Source organism: Alligator mississippiensis, chromosome 1 (genome assembly GCF_030867095.1).
Source record: "Alligator mississippiensis isolate rAllMis1 chromosome 1, rAllMis1, whole genome shotgun sequence".
In the NCBI taxonomy this organism is placed as follows: domain Eukaryota; kingdom Metazoa; phylum Chordata; order Crocodylia; family Alligatoridae; genus Alligator; species Alligator mississippiensis.
In genome coordinates, this window is record NC_081824.1 from 452,814,128 (window position 1) to 452,825,056 (window position 10,929).

The window sequence follows — 10,929 nt, forward strand, 5'->3', positions numbered from 1 at the left end:
CTGTCCCATTGTTCTCCCCCTGACTACAGCTGTTAGGGGACAATAGAGCTTCCTTTTTAGGCTCAGATCTGGTTTCCTTTGGACACCATGATTTTAAATTTCTCTCTTTACTCCCCATTGTAGGAGTTGATTCCCCAGCCCAAGTAGCCATACCTCTCTAACACCCTCTCTCAGGGCAAGATGGGATTTGTAGTCCCCCATGGAAATCCACATGGTGTGCAGAAGAAGCTCTGTGTAGCCATGGCTCTTGGGTGAGAGAGGCTGGGGTTGTCCCTGACATCTCCTGGTTGGGTCGACCTGGAGCACAGGACGTGTCTAATCCTGGTCTTAGGCTGCATGAAGTGGCTCCATGGAGTTAGTTGGATTCAGAAGTTTTCTGTTGTGATGGGAAGGGAATACCCCATCGTTTGCAGCAGAATTTCCCCAAATCTGTTCCCACTCTTAGGCCCAGAGTGTCACAAAGCCTGAGACTCCCCCCAAAGTTCATGTGAAGGTTCATACAAGGCCTTTGTCCCAGTGCAGATTCCTGTGATGTGGAGGCTCCCTGGGACTCATCAGCAGAGGAAATCCCCATGGGCTCATTCCCTGTACCAGACTTTGCCCTAAAAACAGTGTCACAGGCCTGCTAGGCACTGTGAGTGTATCAATTTTTTCACAGGCCAACTGGGCTGTTTGATTCAGTTTTGGATAGCGGAGGTAAAGTTGGGAGTGAAATAAAGGCAAATTTATTATAGCTTACACACACAAAACAGTTAACAGAAAGTTATCTTTCTTTGGGGAGCTGACCTATACCCAGTAGCCAACAGTTATAAGAGGGGGTTGGGGGTTACTGATGCTCTTTGGGTGTCGAGCCCTTGTTAACCATATATATCGAAAAGGCTGGTAAGGACCTGACTCTTGGTGTGTTGGCAGCTCATCATGGAGGACATGAGGCAGCTCGTCCTCGGGCCCTGGGGTTTCCTGCTCTCCTGCCTCCACCAGAGGCCTGTCCCCACGATGGACCTTTGGGTGCTGCACGCACTGTGACCTAGGGACAAGACAAATGTGTCACTGGGGAGCCTTGATCCTGGAGGGAACATCCCCCAGACACGTGGAGGTGCAGATGGCAGCAATCAAACACTCTCACCTGGAGCTTCTCATCTTCTGCCTGCCCCAGCTGAAACCTCTCGGCCAGGTTAACAGCCCTGGCAGAGGCCTCCACTTGGCACCCGCACCCCCAGCTCTGCATGTCTTGGGGCAGGATGGCCAGGACTTGCTCCAGCACCACCAGCTCCAGGATCTGCTCCTTGCTGCAGTGCTGGGGCTCCAGCCAGCGCTGGCAGAGCTCCCACAGGCGGCGACAAATCTTCCTTGGGCCCTCGGCTTCCCAGTAGCAGAGGCCACGGGAGAGCTGGTGCCAGGCCTCTGGGGTGGGGAGCTCATCCCACAGTGCCAGCTGTGGGGTCGCAGAGGGCAGCTCGGTCTCACAAGGGGGCTGCATGGCCTGCATTGTGTCCTGCCCCCAAAGCTCCCGGTGCTGGACTGGCTCCGTCTGCAGCTGCTGTTTTACTGGCTGTGGTGCCGACCGCTGTAGGGACTCCTGCCCCCCGTCCCGCTCTGCACAACACAAGGGACTTCTGCACCCTCAGCTCCTCCCTGCAGATCTACTGCCACAGGCTCCAGCGCAGCAGCCACGTCTCCCCAGGAGAGATCTCAGCTAGAAGGTGGCTCGGGCTCTCGCTGTCCCTGCACTCACGCACGGCGCCTGTTGGCAGCGTCTGGTGTGTGGGGCACCTGCGGGAAAGGTCACAGCACAAATCAGACCATGGATCGGAGACCCGGGATTGGGACTCTGCCCCAGCCTGAGGTCTGCCCAGCCCCGACACCCCCGACTGCCCCCACTCCCAGCAGTGTCGGAGCCGTCCTCCCTTCCCTGCAGCCCTAGCACTGGCTCCCAGGACTGGACTAGCTGCACAAAGGGTGCAAGCCCAGCTCCCTGCCACATCCCTGCAGGGCGGGTGACCACCTGTCCCTAACCAGGCAGGACAGTCGCCGTATGGGGACCTCAAGCCCTGTCCCAGGACACACAAGCCCGGGGCAGCATGTCCCCCAGGAGGGGTTGGGGACCCAGGGGGGCAGCGGCTAGGCTGGTGAGGGGGTGCTGTGGGCAGGATGCCTGGATCTTGTCTGCCAAAGTCTTGATGGTCCCATGCCCTCCTAGGAATCCCAGGTACTTTGATTCCCGTCTTCCTACTACACCTTTTTTTGGATTGGCCGCCATCCCAAGCTCCCTCAGTTGGTGCATATGACAATATCATTTATGTATGCCAACATGTACCTACCATGTAAGGCCAAAGCTCGGTTCATCAGTCTTTGGAAGGGGGCTGCCGCCCCGTGCAGGCTGAAGGGCATTCTACAAAATTCATATAGGCCCCATGGGGTCCCAAAAGCAGCTTTGGCATCGTCTTTTGTGGCCATGGGTATTTGCCAGTACTCTTGAGACAGGTCAAGCATCGGTATGTAGCAGGCCTGTCCTATTCTTTCTAAAAGCTGGGGCATGGGGAAGGCATCGAAAGCAGCTCCAGCATTTGAAATCTACACTGAGACGTAAGGTCCCATCAGGCTTTGCCACAGACCCCGTGAGGGGACTGTTACCCCTCGTCCAAGCATCTTTCAGAGCTCCTGCTTCATGGGGCCATATAAATGGTTGGGGTCAGGGCGCCATCACTCTCACACCACTCTTCTAGGCAGGGTGTGCGACCCACCCACGTTCCTCTCGAAAGACATCGCGGAAGGCACAAATAACCTGAACCAAGTCTCCTCCCTGACTAGCTGCCAGGCGCTCTTCAATTTGTACTCTTTCCTCCCCTGGTGTCTCCCTAACATCCCCGCTTATTTCAGGGCCAAGTTCTGCACTTTCTAGTTCAGCCTCAGCCAACCACCGCTCGGCCTTCTTCCAGCTTTTAACAAGTTTACATGGAAAATCTGTCGCTCCCATTGATGCCCGGTTGGAATAGCTCGTCATCCACCAGCCCGGCGTGCCTTCTTATTTCCAAGGGCCTTGCCACTTTGTCAGCAGGTTACCGGCCATGGTGGGTAATAGGACTGACACCCTGTTGTTGACTGGCAGCTCTCTCCTCAGCCGCTCTGTCATGATGCCTCTTTGGTTTCTGTTGGATCTCCCTCAAATTTTCCAGGGCCACCTGCCTCGTGGGCAGCAAACAGGCCCTCAGAGCTTCACAATGAGCCTCAGCTCCTGTTGGGCTCAATGTGGGTTCCTTAAGAACTGCTAATAGCCCCCTGCGCCTGCGTCCATGCTCTGCACATGGACACACAAACACACTTTCCCTGCCACGAACCAGGGTCAACGTGTAGGGGGTTCACACGGGTGCATGTGCACCCCCTACAAAAAGGCACTGCCGACACTGCCAGCAGCAGCTGTGCTTGGTTGCTGATGCTTGGTTGGCGCTTGCCACCACTCCACCCCCTCCCACCACTGACAGCCACTGCACTCCTGCCTCTCCTGCTACTGCTGTGCCCCCCAGCCATGGCACGAGTCGTTCATGCCATGAACACAGATGCATGCACGCACACACACAGGCTTGCAGCCATTATGGGTCGCGCCCAAGCCACAGGCTTTTCACTTCCCCCATAACTATTGTCCATGGCCTCCACCGCTTCAGGTTCCTTGGGCCTTTCCCTGGGGGCTTGGGGGGAGCTATTCTCTTTCCACCTTCATTACGAGTAAGCCCGCAGTCTCGGGCACCGCGTCCCCCTCGCTCACATCTGTAACAGGTGATTTCTTTAGGGCACCACCTAACGGGGTCTCATCTTCACTCCCCGCCTTCGTCCCGGGGCCCAGGGGGTCCCAGCGAGCCGCTCTCTGGGACAATGACTTCGGCCCGTTTCGAGCTTCTTCGTAGCTCTGTGGTAAGTGTCTTCTCGCCCGCTTCTGGGTGTGCGCCTCCAAATCGCTAGGGAATAGCTCTCAGAGAATCTCATCTGTGCGTCCTTCCTGACCACGCACCGGTGCTTTAAGCCTGAGCACCCTTTTCCCCGGCACCCCTCCCCTTGGCCTCTGCAAAGCGCCCACAGTCGCTGCAGGGCCCCTGGGGGCCGGTCCTGGCTGTGGGAAGGGCACGTTTCCCACTGAGACCACGCCCCAAGACCCAGATGCAGGGGGACCCCAAAATCCCTCCACGCCTGGTGCCATCAGGGATGCCTGAGGCCCCCCAAAGCTGCCCCACATCTGCCGGCATTGGGGACCCTGACACCTCCCCAGTCCCAGGAGCAGGGGGACCCCGAGACCCCCCCCAGAGCTGGCAGCACCGAGCCCCCCGAGCTGCGTGCTGGGGACCCCGAGACCCCCCAGGACCGGCAGTATTAGGGACCCCGAGACCCCCACGGTGCCGTGTGCAGGGGGGCCGATACCGCCCAGAGCTGGCAGCACCGGGGACCCCAGTACACCGCCAGAGCTGGGGTGGGGGGACCCCGAAACCCTCCCCGGAGCCCGGCGCTGCGGGACACTGAGCCCCCGAGAGCCGGCAGCACCGGGGCCCCCTCGCCCCGACCCCGGCGCGTCCCCCAGCCCCGGGCGGCACGGCCCTCCGCACCGGGGCGCGGGCAGGCGGCGCGTCTCCAGGCACAAGGGAAACTGCGGCCGGGCTGGAGGCTGGCGGGGGAAACTGAGGCAGGGCCGGGCCGGGGCAGGGCGGGGCTGGCGGGACCGCGCGGGGCAGCGCGGGGGGAAACTGAGGCAGGGGCCGGAGGGGCCGGCAGGACAGGAGCCGCGGAGGGGGGCGGTCCGGTCGGGGCGGGGGAGACCGAGCAGGACGCTGCAGGTCCGGGGGAGCCGGGGCCCTGCCTCAGTTTCCCCACGGAGCAGCTCCTACCCCCACCTCCCCCGTCTTGCCAGAGGCTGCTGCCACCAAGGGGTTAACGCGGGGGCGGGGCGGCAGCAGCGGTGCCGACCGGTGACGTCACGCGTGTGACGTCGATGGGAGGGGGCGGGGCGGGGCAGCTGCCGGGAGCAGAGAGCAGGTCCGTGCGGGGCGGGGCGGGGCGGGGCTGGGAGTGAGGGGCGCTGCCCGGCTGGGCAGGGGCAGGGGCTGCGGGGTGGGTTGGGGAAACTGAGGCTGGAGCCGGGGCAGAAGCGCTGGTGGGGGCACAGGGGGCTCCTGCGCGGGGCTCTTCCCGGGAGCAGGTGCAGGGGCGGGGGGCTCGGGGCAAACAGGCAGGGCCCGGAGGCATCTGGCAGCACTGGAGGTGCGGGGGGGGGAATGGAGAAACTGAGGCAGGGCCGGGGGCGGCCGGGGGTCTCCAGCTCTTGGAGCAGCCCTGCCCCAGGGGTCCTGCGGCGGTTACTGCTGTGGTCAGAGATTGGGGTAATGATCGGGGATGGGGAAATCGAACCGGAAGCGGGGGAAATGTTCAAGTCCCCGGCGCTCTGCTCATTCCCCCAGCTCTTCCTGTGGGTGCAGGACCCTGGAAATGATCAGGGAGCTGAGGGAAGCGATCAGACAGCTTGGGACTCTCATCACGCGCATGGTTCTTCTCTGGACTCTCTCAAGCTTCTCCACATCGTTTTTGAACTGTGGATCCCAAAAGTGGGCGCAGTACTCCAGCTGCGGCCTCACCAAGGCCGAGTACAAGGGGAGAATGATGTCCCAGGATTTACTTGAGGATCGCTTCTCGGCCTCTTGAAGGCTCAGATCAAGTGTAGTACGTCACCTCGAAGTGGGACGCCAGCAACCACTTCGTGCCTAGCGGGAGCCTCACGCGCTTCGCGGACTGGCGCTTCCTCCACCGCGCCCGCCTCAACTGCCTGCCTCTCAACGGGGCCGTCCGCTTCGGCCACCGGGACAAGAGGTGCCGACGGTGCGGCTACGCGGCCGAGACCCTCCCCCACGTGCTGTGCAGCTGCAAGCCGCACGCCAGGGCCTGGCAGCTCCGCCACAACGCTGTCCAGGACCGGCTGGTGAGGGCCATCCCGGCCGCCGCGGGGCAGGTCTCCGTCAACCGCACCGTCCCGGGCTGCGAGAGCCAGATGCGCCCCGACGTCGTGATTACCAGCGAGGAGGCCAAGAAGATCACCATCGTGGACGTCACCATCCCGTTCAAGAACCGGCGCCAAGCCTTCACCGACGCCTGGGCTCGCAAGCGGGAGAAGTACGCCCCGCTGGCCGACACCTTGAGGGGCCATGGCTACGACATGACGGTCGACGCGCTCATCGTGGGAACGCTCGGAGCCTGGGACCCCAGTAACAAGAGCGTCCTGCGTGCCTGCCGCGTCTCCCGCCGCTACGCCAAGCTGATGCGCTGCCTCTTGGTGTCCGACACCATCCGGTGGTCCCGCGACATTTACGTGGAGCACATCACGGGCCACCGCCAGTACACGGACCCCACCAGGAGAACAGCCGCCGGACCGGACCTAGAGGGGACCGTCTGAACCGCCCCCCTCTGCAACAGACGGACCTTCGCTTCAAGACGACTCACCAACAACGGACAACGACCCAGCGCCACCCGAAGAGGACCCCCGCGATAGACTATATCTAGACTGAGACACTTCATCTTTGGACCACTTCTTCCACCATTGCGGACCATTGTCACGGGTATGTGTGTTTCTATCCTCTTTTTCTCTCAGCGTCGCGAAACCCCCCCTCCCTCCCCCTCCCCACTCCCCTCTCCCCTTACCCCCGGGCTTAGTTGGCTAACTTTGTATCGCATGTAACCTAGGTGCGTTCCCAACCTCACCCCCATCCTTTTATTGTTAGTCCCTCGCCCAGGCGTTCTGTATTTCCCTATCGGCTTTGTCATCTTTTTTTTTTGGATTTACCATCCTTACCATCTACTAATAAAAGTCAATCTGTTCTTATCCATTTGAGAGCTGATACGGTCGTGATGTGGGGCCTCTAGAAGGCCATGAGCGGAGCATCGGAGCAGACGGAGGGGACAGTGGTACGGAGAGAGATGGCAGTTACAAAGGTGCGGCCCGATATGCAGATTGGTATGCAGATGATGGTGGAGAAGAGAGCTGAGGCGGAGAGAGTCCGGGAGCAGAGGCGGCGATTGGCGAATCACATCGGCGGAAGGGCTGACGACGACGGAGTTGGTGAGCGAATGGTGGAGGAGGAGGAGGAGGAAGGGTGGACCCGTGTGCAGCGGAAAGGGAAGGCCCAAGTGGGGGGGGGGGGGGGCAGAAAACCCCCGAAGAAAGAGGAGGAGCATCGTTGGTGGCAGGAAGTTGTCAGGAGACACCGGGCCGGCCAGAGAAGGAGGCGGAGCCTGAAGAGGAAGAAAATGGAGGCCAGGGGACAAAATGGAGGGTGAAGATAACCCTCAACCCGGAGGGCTATAAGGGAAACAAGACGCTGAGGCGTGGAGACTTTACGGCTGAGGTTCTTTTGAAGACTCTCAAAGTTAATCCGAGAGACTTGCACTGCGTGGTGGCCTTTGATAACAGGAAGGTCTGGAATGTGACTTTTGAAACTGGGAAAAGTTACGCTGCATTTTGGAAGGCGCATGAGGAGGCTTTGAACAGAAGGGAGCTGGAGGGTTTGGTGTTTGACATGGGGCGGACAGCACAAGAGAGAGTGCTGTACATCAAGATGTTTATAGACATGGCGCAGAAGGATGACGTGAAAAGATGGTTGGAGCAGAGGGTGGAACGAGTGACGTTTGCAGAAAAAGAATGTGATCGCTGGGGGCTTTGGACGGAGGCATGGAGGGTGAAAGTGGTGCTCCATGAGGTGGTGGGGAGCCCCGGGGCGGTTAAGCACTTAGCTTCTGCAGTGCAAATTGGGCCGTGTAGGGGATACGTGGTCTATCATGACCAGCCCAAGCTGTGCAATCAGTGCGGGCAAGAGGGGCACCTGGCGGCGTTCTGCCAGCTCACCGTGTGTTATCGCTGCAGGGGGCTGGGGCACACAGCTCAATTCTGTAAGGAGAGCTTTGTGTGTCAGGGTTGCGGGCAGGAGGGGCACATACAGCAGACGTGCCCCTCGTCCTACGCAAATCGAGTGCGGATGGCGGGGAGTCGTGAGGAGCCGGGGGGGGAGGCGAGAAAAATGGAGGAGGCGGAGCAGATGGCTATGCCACAAGAGGGAGGAGAGATGTTTGCGGAAGAAATGCAGGTGGAGGAAAGACCTGAGGAGGAGGAGGGTAATGAGGGGATTGAAGAGGCAGCCAAGGGGCTGGTGGAGGAGGAGTGTTTGGAAATGCAGACACAGAAGGGAGAGGAGGAAGAGGGGGGGGATGCGGTATTGCAACATTTGAGGGGTATGGTGGCGGAGTTGGAAATGGTGCAAAGAAAGGGACAGACGACGGGTCCCACACAAGAGAAGGGGTGGGCAGAGCAACTGGAGGAGATGGAGGCAATCGAACAAGGGCGAGAAGGGAGTCTCAAGAAAAGGAAGAAACCCGGCGGGGAGGAAAAGGGGATGAAGAAGCTGGGGATGCAAACTGAAGGTGGAAAGGAAGAAGGGAAAGGGAAGAAGAAAGAGAAGAGGGAGGGGGAAGGGGAAAGGAAGGAAAGTTTGGGAATTTTGAACCCAAGATTGGTGGAGGGGCTGTTGAAAACACCTGGGAAATGGAGGAAAGGGGTAGAGTCCTCACCGGAGGCATCGGAGACTGGGAGTGGGGAAGAGGTGTGAGGGGGAATTTTATCGCTGTTGCTTACCATGGAAGGGGCATTTGTATTTGTTCTGATGTATGCTATGTTATGTTATGTTAAGTGTTGATATTTAAGAGAGAACTGAAACGCTTTTGTGGTTTGAATCTGTAACAAAAGGGAGAAGCTTTTCTGTTTGGTTTTGTTTTGTACGGGAAAGTTTTGTTATGTTATGGCGTGAATGTTGTTATTTAGAGCTCTGAACCGGAAAAGAGAGAAATTTTGGTGGTGGTGGTGAACGAGGTATGATTTTAATAAAAAGAAAAAAAAAAAAATCTATGGATGCAAGCCAGCATTTTGCTCGCTTTACCAGCCGCAGCATCGCTCTGAAGGCTCGTGTTCATCTTGTGGTCAATCGTGACCCCCAATTCCCTTTCATCCGTGGTGCTAGCCAGGGTAGCACTGCCATAGCCAGGGTAGCACTGCATTTTTTGGTGTTAAACACCATCAGGTTCTCATCCTCCCATTTCATGAGCCTCTCAAGATCTGCCTGGATCACCCTCCTGTCCTCAGGTGTGGACGCTTTACCCCAGAGTTTGGTGTCATCGGCGAACTTGGCTAGCCCGCTACTGAAACCAATGTCAACATTATTGATGAAGATATTAAAAAGTAAAGGCCCTAGGACAGAGCCTTGAGGGACCCCACTGGCCACAGCGCACCAAGACGATCGACTTCCATCAACCACCACCCTCTGGATCATGCCACGGAGCCAATCCCCAGCCAGCGGATTGTGGTGGACCCGAGGCCGCAGTTAGCCAGTTTTGCAAGAGATGATCATAGGATACCAATGAGAAGGCTTTCTTGAAGTCAAGACGTATGACATCAATCTCTTCTCCCTTGTCCAGGTGATAGGTCACCTGGTTGTAAAAGGAAATGAGATTGGTCAAACAAGACCTACCTGCAACAAACCCGTGCTGGGTATCCCTCAGGATATTGCCTTCAGCTAGTTTGTTAAGGATGGCTTCCTTGATAATCTTTTCCAAGACATTCCCCAGGATAGAGGTCAAGCTGATGGGTCTGTAGTTTGCCGGATTCACTTCCTCCCTTTCTTGAAGATAGGCACCACGTTGGCCTTCTGCCAATCTTTGGGCACTTCACCTGAGCGCCAGGAGCTTTCGAAGATCCGTGCCAGGGCCTGCTATGATGCCTGCCAGTTCTTTAAGTACCCTGAGGTGTAAACCATCAGGGCCAGCTGATTTGAAGGTATCCAGCCTGTCAAGGTGTTCCTTCACAAGGTCATCTTTGATGGAGGGTAAGGAATCTCCCTCACCTGGGCCTCCCTGTCCCGCAGTGGGCAGGGGCGTCCCCTGGGACTGGTGAAAAATTGATGCAAAGTACCCATTTAGCAAGTTTGCTTTTTCCTGGGCATCGCTTGTCAGTTGTCCCATCTGGTTTAGCAGGGGTCTGATGTTGCCCTTGCTTTTCCTCCAGCTCCCCCCATATCTAAAAAAGGACTTTTTATTGTCCTTGATATTTGTAGCTGGCCGGAGTTCTGTCGCAGCCTTGGCTTTCCTGGTTTGCTCTCTGCAGGTCCAGACCAGAGCAGAGTATTCCTCCTTGGTGACGGTTTCAGTCCTCCATCCTTTGTAGGTCTTCCTTTTAAGACGCAGGAGGTCTGCTACTTCCCTAGACAGCCAAGGGGCTGCTGTGCCCTTTTGCTGCTTTTCCTCCAAGACGGGATGGACTTTGCTTGTGCATCCAGGATTGCTCCCTTGAGGAGCAACCACTTGTCCTGAACTCCTCTCCCCTTTGGGTTGTGGCCCATTAGGGCCTCCCTGACAAGCCTCCTGAGCTTGTCAAAGAGCTTTCCTGAAGTTGAAGACTTCTATATTACGGACTGACTTGCCAGCTTTTTGGCGGATGGTGAAGGCGATCAGCTCGTGGTCACTGTCACCCAGCTTCCCTTCGATCACTAGGTTGCTGATTAGGTCGCCCCTGGTTGCTAGAACTGGGTCGAGCAGTGCTTTACCTCTTGTCGGCCCATAGATTTCCTGTGTCAGAGGTTCGGACCTGTTGCAAAGCTCCAGCGGAGCAAGGGCCTTGGTGCGGCCGGCCTTGGGGCCCTTGACCACCTTGGTCCAACCCCTGGGCTGGACAGTAAGGGAGGTCCCCGAGTCCTCCCTTCTTCTGGAGGGAGGCCATGGTCTGCCCTGTGTCTCCTGGGGGAGACGGGCCTGGCAGTAGCAGCCGATCTCCTGTTCGCAGTTCCTGATGGCGCGCAGTCTCTGGACTGTGGTCTGGAGCTCCTCCAGCTGGCGCACCAGAGACCCCAGTAGGGAGCA

General features: G+C 58.1%; 1 protein-coding gene and 1 long non-coding RNA gene across 2 annotated transcripts; one reads left to right on the top strand and one right to left on the bottom strand.

Moving 5' to 3' along the window:
* Positions 1–518: 518 nt before the first annotated feature.
* On the bottom strand, positions 519–4,674 carry LOC132248508 (uncharacterized). The gene is made up of 3 exons (XR_009459707.1): positions 2,322–4,674; positions 1,127–1,773; positions 519–1,027 (listed from the first exon to the last, which is right to left on the bottom strand). It is a non-coding gene; the product is annotated as an uncharacterized LOC132248508 (long non-coding RNA).
* A 1,826-nt stretch (positions 4,675–6,500) lies between these two features.
* LOC132248513 (cilia- and flagella-associated protein 251-like) lies at positions 6,501–10,515 on the top strand. The gene is made up of 2 exons (XM_059721575.1): positions 6,501–6,590; positions 6,864–10,515. Exon 2 carries the CDS (start codon positions 7,548–7,550, stop codon positions 8,628–8,630), a length of 1,083 nt encoding a protein of 360 aa, XP_059577558.1. The 5' UTR covers positions 6,501–6,590; positions 6,864–7,547; the 3' UTR covers positions 8,631–10,515.
* Positions 10,516–10,929: the final 414 nt, after the last annotated feature.

Coding starts and splice junctions, on each gene's coding strand:
- LOC132248513 (XM_059721575.1), top strand. CDS start 7,548: ATGGGGCGGACAGCACAAGAGAGAGTGCTGTACATCAAGATGTTTATA.